The sequence below is a fragment of the Hyperolius riggenbachi genome, chromosome 1 (genome assembly GCF_040937935.1).
Source record: "Hyperolius riggenbachi isolate aHypRig1 chromosome 1, aHypRig1.pri, whole genome shotgun sequence".
Taxonomy (NCBI): domain Eukaryota; kingdom Metazoa; phylum Chordata; class Amphibia; order Anura; family Hyperoliidae; genus Hyperolius; species Hyperolius riggenbachi.
In genome coordinates, this window is record NC_090646.1 from 661850392 (window position 1) to 661869549 (window position 19158).

Here is a 19158-nt window from a genome sequence, read left to right on the forward strand (position 1 = left end):
ATGATCTCTGTATAATAGGCCCCACTAATACAACACTATACCCCACTCTATATGCACACCATGATCTCTGTATTATAGGCCCAGCTAATACAGCGCTATACCCCACTATATATACATACCTCCCAACATTTCAAAATTAGAAATCGGGACACAGGCCACACCCCTAACCACACCCCCAAGTCACGCCTACCATAAAGTTTTTTGAAGATTTTTTTTTTTTAATATTGATGCCCATATATTTTTTGCACATAATAAGAGACATCTTTTCACCACTAAATGCACATAAGAGACATCTTTTCACCACTAAATGCACATAAGAGACAGCTTTTCACCAGTAAATGAACATAATAAGAGACAGCTTTTCACCAGTAAATGCACATAAGAGACAGCTTTTCACCACTAAATGCACATAAGAGACATCTTTTCACCACTAAATGCACATAAGAGACATCTTTTCACCACTAAATGCACATAAGAGACAGCTTTTCACCACTAAATGCACATAAGAGACAGCTTTTCACCAGTAAATGCACATAAGAGACAGCTTTTCACCAGTAAATGCACATAAGAGACAGCTTTTCACCAGTAAATGCACATAATAAGAGACAGCTTTTCACCACTAAATGCACATAAGAGAAAGCTTTTCACCACTAAATGCACATAATAAGAGACAGCTTTTCACCAGTAACTGCACATAATGACAAACAGCCAGTTGTCCCCAGTATATGTAGCCAGGGATATATGTGCCCAGTATATGTAGCCAGAGGTATATGTCCCCAGTATATGTAGGCAGGGGAATATGTCCCCAGTATATATAGCTAGCGGTATATGGGCCCAGTATATGTAGCCAGGGTGTATATGGGCCCAGTATATGTAGCCAGGGTGTATATGGGCCCAGTATATGTAGCCAGGGTGTATATGGGCCCAGTATATGTAGCCAGGGTGTATATGGGCCCAGTATATGTAGCCAGGGTGTATATGGGCCCAGTATATGTAGCCAGGGTGTATATGGGCCCAGTATATGTAGCCAGGGTGTATATGGGCCCAGTATATGTAGCCAGGGTGTATATGGGCCCAGTATATGTAGCCAGGGTGTATATGGGCCCAGTATATTTAGCCAGGGTGTATATGGGCCCAGTATATTTAGCCAGGGTGTATATGGGCCCAGTATATGTAGCCAGGGTGTATATGGGCTCAGTATATGTAGCCAGGGGGTATATGTCCCCAGTATATGTAGCCAGGGGGTATATGGGCCCAGTATATGTAGCCAGGGTGTATATGGGCCCAGTATATGTAGCCAGGGTGTACATGGGCCCAGTATATGTAGTCAGGGGGTATATATGCCCAGTATATGTAGGCAGGGGAATATGTCCCCAGTATATATAGCCAGGGTGTATATGGGCCCAGTATATGTAGCCAGGGTGTATATGGGCCCAGTATATGTAGCCAGGGTGTATATGGGCCCAGTATATTTAGCCAGGGTGTATATGGGCCCAGTATATTTAGCCAGGGTGTATATGGGCCCAGTATATGTAGGCAGGTGTCCCCCCCCCCCCAGGAGGGAAGCAGCGCAGAGAAGAGGGAGAGCGGTGAAGAAGGGGGCCATCTCCCCCCCTTCGCTCACCTTAGGGTCCTCTCCCTCCCTCGCTGTCTCCTCCGATCGGTGTGTGCGGTGGCTGGCAGAGGGGCGGAACTTACCTTCCGTGTCTCCTCCGTCTGGTCTCGTCGCAGGCGCCGCGCGGGATGAGTTGCCACTACTCTGGTCTGATGCAGACCAGAGCAGCGGCTGCGGCACCAGAACTTCCGGCCGGCGCTTGGAGCGACACGGAAGGTAAGTCCCGCCCGCTGCCAAGCTCCACCGCCAGTCAGCCACACACAGATCGGAGGAGACAGCGAGGGACGGAAAGCACCTAAGGTGAGAGAAGGGGGGGAGATGGCCCCCTTCTCCGCCGCTGCCCACCGCTTTCCCTCCGCTGCGCTGCTCTCCTCCTGCTACAGGCGGCTGTCAACACTGACAGCCGCCCGGGACTTGGGGGGCTCTTACCGGGATAGCGGGAGAGCCCCCCAAAATCGGGAGAATCCCAACGAAATCGGGACGGTTAGGGACTATGTATATACATACCATGATTTCTGTATTATAGGCCCAGCTAATACAGCGCTATACCCCACTCTACATACACACCATGATCTCTGTATTATAGGCCCAGCTAATACAGTACTATACCCCACTCTATATACACACTATGATCTCTGTATTATAGGCTAGCTAATACAGCGCTATACCCCACTCTATATACACACCATGATCTCTGTATTATAGGCCCAGCTAATACAGCGCTATACCCCACTCTATATACACGCCATGATCTCTGTATTATAGGCCCAGCTAATACAGCGCTATACCCCACTCTATATACATACAATGATCTCTGTATTATAGGCCCAGCTAATACAGCGCTATACCCCACTATATATACATACAATGATCTCTGTATTATAGGCCCAGCTAATACAACGCTATACCCCACTCTATATACACGCCATGATCTCTGTATTATAGGCCCAGCTAATACAGCGCTATACCCCACTCTATATACATACAATGATCTCTGTATTATAGGCCCAGCTAATACAGCGCTATACCCCACTATATATACATACCATGATCTCTGTATTATAGGCCCAGCTAATACAGCACTATACCCCACTCTATATACACACCATGATCTCTGTATTATAGGCCCAGCTAATACAGCACTATACCCCACTCTATATACACACCATGATCTCTGTATTATAGGCCCAGCTAATACAGCGCTATACCCCACTCTATATACACACCATGATCTCTGTATTATAGGCCCAGCTAATACAGCACTATACCCCACTCTATATACACACCATGATCTCTGTATTATAGGCCCAGCTAATGCAGCACTATATCCTACTCTGTATACACACCATGATCTCTGTATTATAGGCACAGCTAATACAGCGCTATACCCCACTCTATATACACACCATGATCTCTGTATTATAGGCCCAGCTAATACAGCGCTATACCCCACTCTATATACATACAATGATCTCTGTATTATAGGCCCAGCTAATACAGCGCTATACCCCACTCTATATACACACCATGATCTCTGTATTATAGGCCCAGCTAATACAGCACTATATCCTACTCTATATACACACCATGATCTCTGTATTATAGGCCCAGCTAATACAGCACTATACCCTACTCTATATACACACCATGATCTCTGTATTATAGGCCCAGCTAATACAGCGCTATACCCCACTCTATATACATACTCTGATCTCTGTATTATAGGCTAGCTAATACAGCGCTATACCCCACTCTATATACATACCATGATCTCTGTATTATAGCCCAGCTAATACAGTGCTATACCCCACTCTATATACATACCATGATCTCTGTATTATAGGCCCAGCTAATACAGCGCTATACCCCACTCTATATACACATACCATGATCTCTGTATTATAGGCCCAGCTAATACAGCGCTATACCCCACTATATATACATACCATGATCTCTGTATTATAGGCCCAGCTAATACAGCGCTATACCCCACTCTATATACATACCATGATCTCTGTATTATAGGCCCAGCTAATACAGCGCTATACCCCACTCTATACATACCATGATCTCTGTATTATAGGCCCAGCTAATACAGCGCTATACCCCACTCTATATACATACCATGATCTCTGTATTATAGGCCCAGCTAATACAGCGCTATACCCCACTATATATACATACCATGATCTCTGTATTATAGGCCCAGCTAATACAGCGCTATACCCCACTCTATATACACACCATGATCTCTGTATTATAGGCCCAGCTAATACAGCGCTATACCCCACTCTATATACACACTATGCTTTCTGTATTATAGGCCCAGCTAATATAGCACTATACCCCACTCTATATACATACCATGATCTCTGTATTATAGGCGCAGATAATACAGCACTATATCCAACTCTATATACACACCATGATCTCTGTATTATAGGCCCAGCTAATACAGTACTATACCCCACTCTATATACATACAATGATCTCTGTATTATAGGCCCAGCTAATACAGCACTATATCCTACTCTATATACACACCATGATCTCTGTATTATAGGCCAAGCTAATACAGCGCTATACCCCACTCTATATACACACCATGATCTCTGTATTATAGGCCCAGCTAATACAGCGCTATACCCCACTCTATATACACACTATGATCTCTGTATTATAGGCCCAGCTAACAGTACTATACCCCACTCTATATACACACCATGATCTCTGTATTATAGGCCCAGCTAATACAGCGCTATACCCCACTCTATATACACACCATGATCTCTGTATTATAGGCCCAGCTAACAGTACTATACCCCACTCTATATACATACCATGATCTCTGTATTATAGGCCCAGCTAACAGTACTATACCCCTCTCTATATACACACCATGATCTCTGTATTATAGGCCAGCTAATACAGCGCTATACCCCACTCTATATTCATACCATGATCTCTGTATTATAGGCCCAGCTAATACAGCACTATACCCCACTCTATATACATACCATGATTTCTGTATTATAGGCCCAGCTAATACAGCGCTATACCCCACTCTATACACACCATGATCTCTGTATTATAGGCCCAGCTAATACAGCGCTATACCCCACTCTATATACATACCATGATCTCTGTATTATAGGCCCAGCTAATACAGCACTATACCCCACTCTATGTACATACCATGATCTCTGTATTATAGGCCCAGCTAATACAGCGCTATACCCCAATCTATATACATACTCTGATCTCTGTATTATAGGCCCAGCTAATACAGCACTATACCCCACTCTATATACATACTCTGATCTCTGTATTATAGGCCCAACTAATACAGCGCTATACCCCACTCTATATACATACCATGATCTCTGTATTATAGGCCCAGCTAACAGTACTATACCCCTCTCTATATACACACCATGATCTCTGTATTATAGGCCCAGCTAATACAGTACTATACCCCACTCTATATACATACCATGATCTCTGTATTATAGGCCCAGCTAATACAGCGCTATACCCCACTCTATACACACCATGATCTCTGTATTATAGGCCCAGCTAATACAGCGCTATACCCCACTCTATATACATACCATGATCTCTGTATTATAGGCCCAGCTAATACAGCACTATACCCCACTCTATGTACATACCATGATCTCTGTATTATAGGCCCAGCTAATACAGCGCTATACCCCAATCTATATACATACTCTGATCTCTGTATTATAGGCCCAGCTAATACAGCACTATACCCCACTCTATATACATACTCTGATCTCTGTATTATAGGCCCAGCTAATACAGCGCTATACCCCACTCTATATACATACCATGATCTCTGTATTATAGGCCCAACTAATACAGCGCTATACCACACTCTATATACATACCACCCCCTGGTGGTGCCTAACCATACCTTAAGACACCCCCCCCCCAACCCCACTAACAATAATACGATAAATAACAATTCAATTGCAGCCGCCCGGTAAATAGCGTAACTGCTAACAATATTACGATAAATAACAATTGCGCCCATTTTGGACGCAACTTTATTAACTGTTCCTTAAATAGACAAAACTTTTATGTCAAGAAGCGTGGTGGATTAAATGGTCGGGGTTATAAGGAGGGGAGGTCTCAACCGAGAATATGATTTGAGTTTTTATGCTGGATAGATCATTAATTTGTAAGTTTTATCCCTTAGGGGATTTTGCAAATCTTTTTATTCCTTGCTTATATGTCTTTTTCTATGCTCTTTCTATGCTCTTTTTGCAGGAAAATCCATTTTTAAGAAGGACAGTAAAGAGAATGGTAACTATGTAATACTTTTGTAACTTAATTGCCACCCTTGCGTGTGTTGCTGTGACAACAGCAATGCTGTGCAGTGATTGGCTGACCTCATGGACAGCCCTCCTGTAGTGTGTGCCTGTTCAGCTGGTGCCCAGTTGTGTTGATGGAATAAATCTATTGGCTGATGATTTTGCCCAGGAGTTTTTTGATAGGCAGGGGTGTGGCTTGCGCCTTGACTGCACAGTGGAGGGTTTCTTCCTTACTGTGTGCGGCTTGCATTGCCGTTGTGTGCATCGTGTCTCATGTAAGGGACATATTGTGTAAACATGTAAGTGGAACTTCATGTACTATAGTTTTTGTTAAGCCTGAGTTCGGGGTTTATAGATTTAAGCAGAGGCCCAACACCTCTAAGTACACGTGACGTTGGCAATGTGGATTCCCAATTTGCAGGCCCTCAGGCCTAGGCCCTGGTACCTTATAGAGAAGCAAACTACTGACACACAGATCAGATTTGAAAGCTTCACAAATTGAATGTCCAGATTTTGTTCATTTTAATATTGTTCAATTACATTAGGAAATCACAAGTTATTACGACATCAGATAGTATGACTCACTTGTGGAAAAAAATACAATTTTATTTTTGCAGACAAAAATAGCTTATCAGTTTGACATGGTCTTCTTGGTCAGGTAAACCTATAAAGTGAACCTAAGACGAGGAGGAAGAAAAGTTTTATACATACCTGGGGCTTCCTCTAGCCCTCTCCACGCAGGTCGCTCCCTCGCTGCAGTGCTCCACCCCCTAGATGGGGGGTAGCAGCCACATTCTCTGCAATTAGTCGGGGTCAGTTGGCGCAGGTGTAGTGAAGCCAAGCGCGCTCCTCCATCTTGCTCCCGTTGCTGGGAGCATTCTGCGCCTGCCCAGTATGCTCCCTGCGATGGGAGTGCAGCAGGGAGAGTACGCAGGGCCGGTCCATGCCTGCACAGTACGCCCGACTGGCCATGGAGAACGGGGCTGCTACCGGGAGATCTAGGAGGCTTTGGACCGCGGCATGGGAGCAATCTGCACGGAGGGGGCTGGAGGAAGCCACAGGTATGTATAAAACTTTTCCTCCTCCTCGTTGTAGGTTCACTTTAACGCTCATGTACATGTCCAACATAATGCCCAACCAACTATACAACATGACCAACTGCATAAGAAGATGTTTACACTAAAAGTACGTACACACGCCAACCAACTAGACAACCAATCCCCTTAAATACTGCACACAAGCTAAACGACAAACTGCATGCAATGATCTGCTCAGCTGTCTGCACAGGCAGACAGCTGTTTGACCATTCTTTAGGTCTTAGTGCTGCAGGTCTCTGGAAAAGAGACCTGTCTTCACTCTGCAAGTTTCAGAGTTGCTCTGCTGTTGAGGAATCTGCATCTACTTGTCTTGCAAATTGCTTAGCTGCTTCCTTTGATGGCTTACAGTATAAATACCATTCCCTCCCAGAATTCCTTGCTGGTCATGATGGTTTGTTCCTGCTAACTTACCTGGAGTCTCAGCCTTTGCTAATTGTTTGCTAAGATTATCTTAGAGTAATTCCTTGGGAGTGCACTAGGCCTTCCTTCTAGCGTAGTCAGGTTGTATTATCTGTATTGCCTTGTATTGTCTATCTGTTGCGATTGTCTTGTCGCCAGCGGTGGTCGACAGGAAATCATTCTGTCTGTGGGGATCGCATTCGCCCTAGCGGTAGTGGCGGTGGTTCCTTCTGTACTCTGTCTTAGGGGTGCAAGCCAGAGCAGCGGGTGCTACTGGTTGCTCCATCTGTCTGTCTGTCTGGATTGCATTCGCCCTAGCGGTAGTGGCGGTGGTTCCTTTTGTACTCTGTCTGGGAGTGTAGGCCAGAGCTGCGGTTGCTACTGGCTACTCCTTCTGTCTGTCTTGTCTGGAACGAACGCTTGCTGTAAGCTCGGTGAGGTAACCGTTTAGCAAGCGTTCGCGTTCTCTATTCGTTTTCATGTTCATTGGTTAGTTAGGGTTGGCGTGCTTTGTCTCTGTTGCGCTTTTCGTGCGGAGACCGCGCCATTAGCGTGCTTTGTCGCTGTTACGCTTTTCGCGCGGCGACCGCGCTTAGCGAGTGCTTTTGTTATTTTCCTTGGCATTCTGATCATTGTTATTTGCTGTGTCTTTCTTGCTACACTTGTGCTCTGTCTTACTCGGTCTTGTGTCACTGTTGGCAATAGCCACTCTTGCGATTGCGTTCCCACTTGGTTTCCGCTGTTGTGTGTGCACCATCGCCGGGTGGTGACTAGATTGGTGGACACACATACATTCTGTCTCTGTGGTCACTTTCTCTCTACAGGTGCATTGCACCAAAGCTGGGTTCTGTCGTCTTATACGCTTGTGACGGACTTCCGCAGTGTCAGCGCGTATCTTGTGCGCTGACCATGGAGATAATTCCACAATCGTTACAGTATGACCAGCCAAACCGAAATTCCCAATGTAGAGGGAATTTTCGATTTGTCTCAGGTTTCATTGCCCAAAGCAAAAGCATATGTGGATCCTATTATGGACAGAATTATACATTATATTAAAGCAGTAAAAAAATCTATGCATGTTTTTGATCCCAACCCGTATGAGTTTTTCTTTGATATAGGGTTGTTTGAGCCTCCATTCGCTCCGTGGGAGATTGGGGCTTTGATTGATGAGTTTGAGTTTGATTGGAAGGCGTTTTGCGATTTTTACATCGCAAAAAGCAAAGAGATTCTTAATGCTTGTATTGATTCTGTGTACACTTTGATTGAATCTGATGAGTGTGACGAATGTTTTGTGGATCCGGTGATTTGTTTGTGGCAGACGATTTTGGATGAATTGCACACACACCAACCAATTGACTCCAATAAAGAGACACCGTTATCAGATGAGTGTTCCTGCATTTCTGGGGTAAAGCAAGTGAGTTTAGACACTGTGCGATCTGATGCCTGTTTCTCAGATGTTCCTGCAGATTGTGATCGGCATTAATGTGCGTCAGTTTTGTCAAAGATATGTGGGATCCCTTGTCGTTTAAAAACAGATCTTTTTCTCCCAGTGATTCTTTAAGATCTTCCATCCATGATCCTGCTATGGGAAAAATTCCTAAACCATGCAGCCTCAAGAGTAATGTTAACCACTTCAGGATCACAGGTTTTTCCCCTTAAAAACCAAAACAACTTTCACATTTCAGCGTTCCTCCCATTCATTCAGCGATAACTTTATTGTTACTTATCACACTGAAATGATCTATATATTGTTTTTTTCGCCACAAATTATGCTTTCTTTGGGTGGTAGTTTTTGCTCTGAATTATTTTATTTTATATGCATTGTAAAGGGAATAATAAGGAAAAAAAGAAAAAAAATGATTATTTCTCAGTTTTCAGCCATTATAGTTTTAAAATAAAATGTGCTTTGGTACATAAAACCCACACATCTTATTTGCCCATTTGTCCAGTTTATTACAACGTTTAAATTGTGTCCCTAGTACAATGTATGGTGATAATATTTTAACTGAAAATGAAGGAGCATTTTTCCATTTAGGGATTTTTTATTTTTTTTTAAAGATTCTTTATTTATAACAACAATTTTTGAAAAAGCATTACATATACATACATAGACATTACATATACCATGGATATCAAAATACGTTGGTACAGCGAAATAACTAACCTGATGGCAAACCAGTACCACCAGGAATCATTAACAATAGATTTAGATAAAGTACCATATATTGCAATATAGGTCAGAAGCTCCTGTCACACATTTAAATATGTCTAAGGGAGACCAAGTTACGTCCGGACTAGTGTTCCAAGGAAGTCCCAGGGCCCATAGGGAACACACACCTAGGCCTCCATGTTAGCTTATTCGTAGCTTAGTTTAGGGTAACAGTAAAAAAGGGCGCAGGAGGCTAGTGGACAAATCGGGCGCCGCCATTCACTCCCATAATAAATATCGTTTAATGGGCGCCCGATAGGAAAAAAGGGCGCCGGAGAAAAATAACGTTTTAAAAGCGGCGCCCGGAGACTTAATGTTTTATTACTGCTTCTCATGATTACACATTATTTAATGATTTATACATTTTTTCATATTATTTTTAAACGAAAAACAGTACAATATTTTTTTCAAACATTATTTTTAAACGAAAAACAGTACAATTTTTTTTTTTTTTACATTATTTTTAAACGAAAAAACCGCACAATATGTTTTTGAAACTTTATTAATGCTTATCACAGGGGGGTCTTAGGTTTAGGCACCAACAGGGGGTCTTAGGTTTAGGCACCAACAGGGGGGTCTTAGGTTTAGGCACCAACAGGGGGGTCTTAGGTTTAGGCACCAACAGGGGGGTCTTAGGTTTAGGCACCACCAGGGGGGTCTTAGGTTTAGGCACCACCAGGGGGGTCTTAGGTTTAGGCACCAACAGGGGGTCTTAGGTTTAGGCACCAACAGGGGGGTCTTAGGTTTAGGCACCAACAGGGGGGTCTTAGGTTTAGGCACCAACAGGGGGGTCTTAGGTTTAGGCACTAACAGGGGGGGTCTTAGGTTTAGGCACTAACAGGGGGGTCTAGGGGTTAGGGGTAGGTACAGGGAGGGTTACTTAGGCACCAACAGGGGGGGTCTTAGGTTTAGGCATCAACAGGGGGGTCTAGGGGTTAGGGGTAGGTACAGGGAGGGTCACTTAGTAATTTTTTTTTTAAACGTTATTATACGTTTCACTATTTAAACGAAAGATTAACGTTTTTACAATTTCCCATTTAATGCACATTATTTAATGATTTATAACTTTATAAAACATTAATTTTAAACGAAATATAGTACAATACATTTTTAAACGTTATCCATGCTTATCGTTTAAAACCCTGCGCCCTTTTTTCCCAGCGCCCCTTTTTAACGTACGCTTAGTTTAGAGATTCAGCAGGTTACTCTTCTGATTGCGTAAACAGGGAAATCTTAGCATAAGTAGGCATGAGATAGCCAAAAAAGGCAATTAACCAGATTGTAGAGATAATGAGAAGGGCTTGAGATTAAACAGGGTCTAAAGTAAGAGAGAAGAGAAGAAAGAAGGAGAGAGAGAGTGAGGAGGATGGATACTGCTACACCTTGGGGGTCCCGAGCCAATGTCTTGAACGCCTAAGGGGGTATGTTGCAATATCTAAGAGGCGATTCCAATAGAGTATAGTTATATGGAGGGTCGATCCTAATTGGATGTGAGGGAAGCGTATCTGGGGGTCTCTTTAAATTCAAACCACCCGAACCAGGTCTTCCAATATTGCTCCCGCTTCTCTTGCATACTAGCAATTAAGTCCTCCATTTTCTCCACCCAGTCAATCTCTCTAAACCAGTCCTGTATGGTGGGAGGTTCAGTCATCTTCCATTTTCTAGCTATTAATATTTTGGCTGCATTGATTAAGTGTCTAGTGAGCGTCTTTTTATATCTCTTTATGGACCATTGGTTATGATGTAGGACAGTGCTGTCCAACTTCATGGGCATGGAGGGCCATTTTTTGAGGGCCATTTTTTTTTCAGACCCCATGGTGGAGGGCCGAAGGGTCTTGCTAGAGCCGCAGACCACCCCCGCCAACCCCCCCCCCCCCCCCCCCCCACCCCCCCCCCACCCCCCCCCCCCAGAAAAAGATGCGATTAAAGGACAGTTAGATTGGCAGCACTTTTCACAAAATTCAATTTAAAATAATGGCGAAGTTGTGTGGCACGCTACGCGCGCCAGAAACACCGAGGGTCCCGTTGAGCGGCAAAAAATGGGCTGTGGCCATGGACCAGAATGCGGGTGTGGCCACGGGTGGAGGCAAATTTACATGAACTTAGCAATAGATTAGGACAGTGGTGGTAAACCTTTTGGAGGCCAAGTGTCCAAACTGCAACCCAAAAGTCACAAATCTATCGCAAAGTGGCAACAGCAATTTAACCACTTAAGGACCACAGTCTTTTCGCCCCTTAAGGACCAGAGCCTTTTTCTCCATTCAGACCACTGCAGTTTTCACGGTTTATTGCTCGGTCATACAACCTACCACCTAAAGGAATTTTACCTCCTTTTCTTGTCACTAATAAAGCTTTCTTTTGCTGCTATTTGATTGCTGCTGCGAGTTTTACTTTTTATTATATTCATCAAAAAAGACATGAATATTGTCAAAAAAATGACTTTTTTAACTTGCTGTGCTGACATTTTTCAAATAAAGTAAAATTTCCTATACATTTGAGCGCGAAAGTTATTCTGCTACATGTCTTTGATAAAAAAAAAACATTCAGTGTATATTTATTGGATTGGGTAAAAGTTATAGCGTTTACAAACTATGGTGCCAAAGTGAATTTTCCCATTTTCAAGCATCTCTGACTTTTCTGCGCACCTGTCAGGTTTCATGAGGGGCTAAAATTCCAGGATAGTACAAATACCCCCCAAATGACCCCATTGTGGAAAGAAGACATCCCAAAGTATTCAGTGAGAGGCATAGTGAGTTCATAGAAGATTTTATTTTTTGTCACAAGTTAGCGGAAAATGACACTTTGTGACAAAAAAAAAAGTTTCCATTTCTTCTAACTTGCGACAAAAAAAAATTAAATCTGCCACGGACTCACTATGCTCCTCTCTGAATACCTTGAAGTGTCTACTTTCCAAAATGGGGTCATTTGTGGGGTGTGTTCACTGTCCTGGCATTTTGGGGGGTGCCTAATTGTAAGCACCCCTGTTAAGCCTAAAGATGCTCATTGGACTTTGGGCCCCTTAGCGCAGTTAGGTTGCAAAAAAGTGCCACACATGTGGTATTGCCGTACTCAGGAGAAGTAGTATAATGTGTTTTGGGGTGTATTTTTACACATACCCATGCTGGGTGGGAGAAATATCTCTGTAAATGACAATTGTTTGATTTTTTTTACACACAATTGTCCATTTACAGAGAGATTTCTCCCACCCAGCATGGGTATGTGTAAAAATACACCCCAAAACACAATATACTACTTCTTCTAAGTACGGCGATACCACATGTGTGACACTTTTTTGCAACCTAGGTGCGCTAAGGGGCCTAACGTCCTATTCACAGGTCATTTTGAGGCATTTGGATTCTAGACTACTGCTCACGGTTTAGGGCCCCTAAAATGCCAGGGCAGTATAGGAACCCCACAAGTGACCCCATTTTAGAAAGAAGACACCCCAAGGTATTCTGTTAGGAGTATGGTGAGTTCATAGAAGATTTTTTTTTTGTCACAAGTTAGCGGAAAATGACACTTTGTGAAAAAAACAATAAAAATCCAATTTCCGCTAACTTTTGACAAAAAATAAAATCTTCTATGAACTCATCATACACCTAACAGAATACCTTGGGGTGTCTTCTTTCTAAAATGGGGTCACTTGTGGGGTTCCTATACTGCCCTGGCATTTTACGGGCCCAAAACTGTGAGTAGTCTGGAAACCAAATTTCTCAAAATGACTGTTCAGGGGTATAAGCATCTGCAAATTTTGATGACAGGTGGTCTATGAGGGGGCAAATTTTGTGGAACCGGTCATAAGCAGGGTGGCCTCTTAGATGACAGGATGTTTTGGGCCTGATCTGATGGATAGGAGTGCTAGGGGGGTGACAGGAGGTGATTGATGGGTGTCTCAGGGGGCGGTTAGAGGGGAAAATAGATGCAATCAATGCACTGGGGAGGTGATCGGAAGGGGGTCTGAGGGGGATCTGAGGGTTTGGCCGAGTGATCAGGAGCCCACACGGGGCAAATTAGGGCCTGATCTGATGGGTAGGTGTGCTAGGGGGTGACAGGAGGTGATTGATGGGTGTCTCAAGGTGTGATTAGAGGGGGGAAATAGATGCAAGCAATGCACTAGCGAGGTGTTTAGGGCTGGGGTCTGAGGGCGTTCTGAGGTGTGGGCGGGTGATTGGGTGCCCGCAAGGGGCAGATTAGGGTCTAATCTGATGGGTAACAGTGACAGGTGGTGATAGGGGGTGATTGATGGGTAATTAGTGGGTGTTTAGAGGAGAGAAGAGATGTAAACACTGCACTTGGGAGGTGATCTGATGTCGGATCTGCGGGCGATCTATTGGTGTGGGTGGGTGATCAGATTGCCCGCAAGGGGCAGGTTAGGGGCTGATTAATGGGTGGCAGTGACAGGGGGTGATTGATAGGTGATTGACAGGTGATCAGTGGGTTATTACAGGGAATAACAGATGTAAATATTGCACTGGCGAATTGATAAGGGGGGGTCTGAGGGCAATCTGAGCGTGTGGGCGGGTGATTGGGTGCCCGCAAGGGGCAGATTAGGGTCTAATCTGATGGGTAACAGTGACAGGTGGTGATAGGGGGTGATTTATGGGTAATTAGTGGGTGTTTAGAGGAGAGAAGAGATGTAAACACTGCACTTGGGAGGTGATCTGATGTCGGATCTGCGGGCGATCTATTGGTGTGGGTGGGTGATCAGATTGCCCGCAAGGGGCAGGTTAGGGGCTGATTGATGGGTGGCAGTGACAGGGGGTGATTGATGGGTGGCAGTGACAGGGGGTGATTGATAGGTGATTGACAGGTGATCAGTGGGTTATTACAGGGAATAACAGATGTAAGTATTGCACTGGCGAATTGATAAGGGGGGGGGTCTGAGGGCAATCTGAGCGTGTGGGCGGGTGATTGGGTGCCCGCAAGGGGCAGATTAGGGTCTAATCTGATGGGTAACAGTGACAGGTGGTGATAGGGGGTGATTGATGGGTGATTGATGGGTAATTAGTGGGTGTTTAGAGGAGAGAAGAGATGTAAACACTGCACTTGGGAGGTGATCTGATGTCGGATCTGCGGGCGATCTATTGGTGTGGGTGGGTGATCAGATTGCCCGCAAGGGGCAGGTTAGGGGCTGATTGATGGGTGGCAGTGACAGGGGGTGATTGACAGGTGATTGACAGGTGATCAGGGGGGATAGATGCATACAGTACACAGGGGGGGGGGGGGGGTCTGGGGGGGTCTGGGGAGAATCTGAGGGGTGGGGGGTGATCAGGAGGGAGTAGGGGGCAGATTAGGGACTAAAAAAAAAAATAGCGTTGACAGATAGTGACAGGGAGTGATTGATGGGTGATTAGGGGGGTGACTGGGTGCAAACAGTGGTCTGGGGGGTGGGCAGGGGGGGGTCTGAGAGGTGCTGTGGGCGATCAGGGGGCAGGGGGGGGGGGAATCAGTGTGCTTGGGTGCAGACTAGGGTGGCTGCAGCCTGCCCTGGTGGTCCCTCGGACACTGGGACCACCAGGGCAGGAGGCAGCCAGTATAATAGGCTTTGTATACATTACAAAGCCTATTATACATACGTGCAGCGGCGATCCGGGTGCTAGTAACCTGCCGGCGCTTCCGAACGGCCGGCGGGTTACAGCGAACGGTGGGCGGAGCCAGTCTCCGGCGGCTGATCACGTCACGAATGACGCGATCGCCGCATAGCCACTCCCGCAGCCGCCCCCCCGCCGATGGGCGTATTGCGGTCGTTTGGGCCCGGACTTTGCCGCCGCCCATCGGCTGGGGGCGGTCCTCAAGTGGTTAAACTACATACAAACGTTTTAACTCATACATGAACATTATGGAAAATCCAAGTTGAAAATAAACTCTGAAGATAAACAATTTCATCCATCCTACTCCTGAAAAATGTATTTATTTTTTTTAGAACCTCCCAGTTTTATTTTCCGTTTTAAAAAGCTAAAAAAGGTTTAATGCTATTGTCTCATTGTCACGGAAAAGCCGTGAGAAACGAGAACGCAATCGGTTTATTGCGCCGATTGCCCGTGAGTGTAGTCAGGCCAGCGATTTAGAGACTGACATTCCTGGTTTTTTAAATAGGCAGTTTTTTTTCCCCTGTTAGCAGCTGGCAGGAAGACTGGCCCTGTGACTGCTGATTAAGCCAGAGGTGTAAACTCAAAGTTTGTCTAAGCTGATCTCACATTCAGATGTTAATTGAAGGAGCCAACAGGGCCTTTCATAGAGGAAGATCCCAAGAAGCCGACACAGCTGGACTCCAGTCAGCCTGGCTCCAGCCTTAGCAGGAAGAAATTAATGTACTATATAATCTTTTGCCCATTTACAGAATACAATAAATCGGGTGGTTATGAGAGCGGTATCATTGGATCCGTAGGGTCATGCTGGATCTCTTGATACCAGTCGAGAGGGGCCCGGGGCCCCTACAACTCAGGTATGAATCTACCCAGGACCCTGATCTGCTGCACTAGCCATGTCGGATATCATATTAATCTGTATTTTCCACCAAGTATGAAGCTGTTACCCCCCTAAATATAACGTGTATGGTTCAGGAGTTACAGCATTTCATAAGTTTAGCCCTAAAATCTCTCAGAGGGAATGGACTGGCATTGGTTGGTGACTCAGAGGGGCCGGCATTGCCACACCCCCAAACCAGCTTCATCAAAAGCACCTGGCCAGCAGGCGGGCTGCGAGTCCTCCCATTCCATCCATCTGAGAACATCCTGCGGCCAGCCAGAGGACATAGGGCTGGTGGCCATTTTGCTGACCCATCTGAAACAAAGGACACATGTGCTAGCGGCCATCTTGATTGGCATCTTCTGTAACCTGGAACAAAGAATTCTGCTGAACTTTGATTGAAACCAAGAGCTTTAAAGCGGACCCAAACCAAACATTTTTTTTTAATTCAAAATATTTAGTTGCACCACTCTGACACATGCAAAGATAAATAAACACTCCTTCAAACCTAGGAGCATTTCAGTGCATGCTTTTCACCCTTCTCTTTTCATAGCTAGGGTTATACTGGTGGCAGCCATTAGCAATTCCTCCATTGCCGGACACCATCTACTCCACCAGTTTGCCGGAAAAATCCCGGCAATTTGAAAGGAAGGGGAGGGGTTTCTCCAATTAATGTAAAATATGTTATATTTGTCATCATGCAGCTGAAAAAAGGCTGCTATTTATTATTATAATTTAGAAAATAGATTTTATTTCTGAAATCTTGTATTTTTAATTTGGGTCCACTTTAAGAACTTGAAACCGTTTTGCTTGAACTTTCTGATTTTCCCACAAAAGGACATATTTCCACAAACCATAAGTATTTTCTCCCTTTTTATTTCATACTGGCTATTACTGTCTTAATAATTGTGATTTTAATAATTGTCTGTATATATTAATTATTTATATTGCGTGAATAAACGACTTTCTCCAAGTCATTCACTGTCCGCTACCCTGCTTATCAGCACACACAGAACTGATCCCGGGTCTCTGAAGATACGCTACTGTTTGTTTGTTGTTGGCTAGACAGAATACCGTGTTTAACCGTTTTATTCGCAGGACTAGTCAGTCAGTAAATCGGGTCCACTGGCCCATACCAGTGGTGGTGGCAGATACCGTGGAATCGTGTGTAGGTTGTAATTACCCGTATCTCACAGGCTCCCTTCTGGTTTGTCTGCGGCTAATTCTTAACGGTTCCTGCGCATTGACTGCGACCAGAGTTCGCACGATCTGTGCGCTGGCACCGTTTAGAGGGCTAAGTGCGGTCAGCCACCAGGGCTCCTGTGACACTCATGATGATGATTCAGCTTTTCCATAGTCTCGCAGTTCGCAATCATGTGACCCCCAACAAGACAAATTCAGCAATCATGAGGCCCCCAACAAGACAAATTCAGCAATCATGAGGCCCCCAACAAGGCACATTCAGCAATCATGAGGCCCCCAACAAGACAAATTCAGCAATCATGAGGCCCCCAACAAATCATGAGGCTCCCAACAAGACAAAATCAGCAATCTTGAGGCCCCCAACAAGGCAAATTCAGCAATCGTGATGCCCCCAACACATGAGGCTCCCAACAAGACAAATTCAGCAGTCATGAGGCACATAAATAGAGAGCATTTCACATAAATAGGCAGAATGCCCCTTTAATATGGTAGACACCTCTTACCTGGCTTCTGTATTCTCCTCTACTGGCTGCTGTGCCTGGCAATAGTGTTTTCGGCCAGATTGGTGATGATGTGTGGGCTGAAAGGCCTTGCGGTGCTGCTGTGGCCGGGCTGGCGGTGATGCTGTGGTGTGGCCGGATGAGGTAGTAACAGGTGTCCCCCCAGTTAGATAGTGACAGGTGTCCCCCCAGCTAGATAGTGTCAGGTGTCCCCCCAGTTAGATAGTGACAGGTGTCCCCCCAGTTAGTGACAGGTGTCCCCCCGGTTAGATAGTGACAGGTGCCCCCCCAGTTAGATAGTGACAGGTGCCCCTTTAGTTAGTGACAGGTGCCCCCCCAGCTAGATAGTGTCAGGTGCCCCCCCAGTTAGATAGTGACAGGTGCCCCCCCAGTTAGTGACAGGTGCCCCCCAGTTAGATAGTGACAGGTGCCCCCCCAGTTAGATAGTGACAGGTGCCCCCCCCCCCAGTCACATAGTGATAGGTGTCCCCCCCAGTTAGAGTGACAGGTGCCCCCCCCCCCCCAGTTAGAGTGACAGGTGCCCCCACAGTTAGAGTGACAGGTTCCCCCCAGTTAGAGTGACAGGTGCCCCCCCAGTTAGAGTGACAGGTGCCCCCCAGTTAGAGTGACAGGTGCCCCCCCAGTTAGAGTGACAAGTTCCCCCCAGTTAGAGTGACAGGTGCCCCCCCCCCCCAGTTATAGTGACAGGTTCCCCCCAGTTAGAGTGACAGGTGCCCCCCCCCCCAGTTATAGTGACAGGTTCCCCCCAGTTAGAGTGACAGGTGCCCCCCCAGTTAGAGTGACAGGTTCCCCCCAGTTAGAGTGACAGGTGCCCCCCCAGTTAGAGTGACAGGTGCCCCCCAGTTAGAGTGACAGGTGCCCCCCCAGTTAGAGTGACAGGTTCCCCCCAGTTAGAGTGACAGGTGCCCCCCCAGTTAGAGTGACAGGTGCCCCCCAGTTAGAGTGACAGGTGCCCCCCCAGTTAGAGTGACAGGTTCCCCCCAGTTAGAGTGACAGGTGCCCCCCCCCCCCAGTTATAGTGACAGGTTCCCCCCAGTTAGAGTGACAGGTGCCCCCCACCCCCAGTTAGATAGTGACAGGTGCCCCCAGTAAGTGACGGTTGCCCCCCCAGTCAGCGTCCATTACCTCGCTCCTGTGCCCCGCTGCCTCACAGCTCAGACCTCACAGATCGTGGCGACTGAAACAAGCAGAGCGCGCGCATAACACCCGCGCGGCAGAACGTCACATGCGGAAGTGATTGATTTCACTTCCGCATGTGACGTACTCCGTGCGGGTGTTATGCGCGCGCAGCGCGCTCTGTCTGCCTCCT

At 45.8% G+C, this 19158-nt stretch overlaps 1 protein-coding gene across 2 annotated transcripts in view; it reads left to right on the top strand.

Moving 5' to 3' along the window:
* LOC137532233 (von Willebrand factor A domain-containing protein 5A-like) overlaps positions 1-19158 on the top strand; it is a 473069-nt gene that overhangs the window by 198825 nt on the left and 255086 nt on the right. For both annotated transcript variants that reach the window (XM_068252513.1, XM_068252522.1), the window contains exon 17: positions 5909-5944. In XM_068252513.1, the coding sequence (XP_068108614.1) occupies positions 5909-5944 (36 nt within the window). The remainder of the gene's footprint in view (positions 1-5908; positions 5945-19158) is intronic.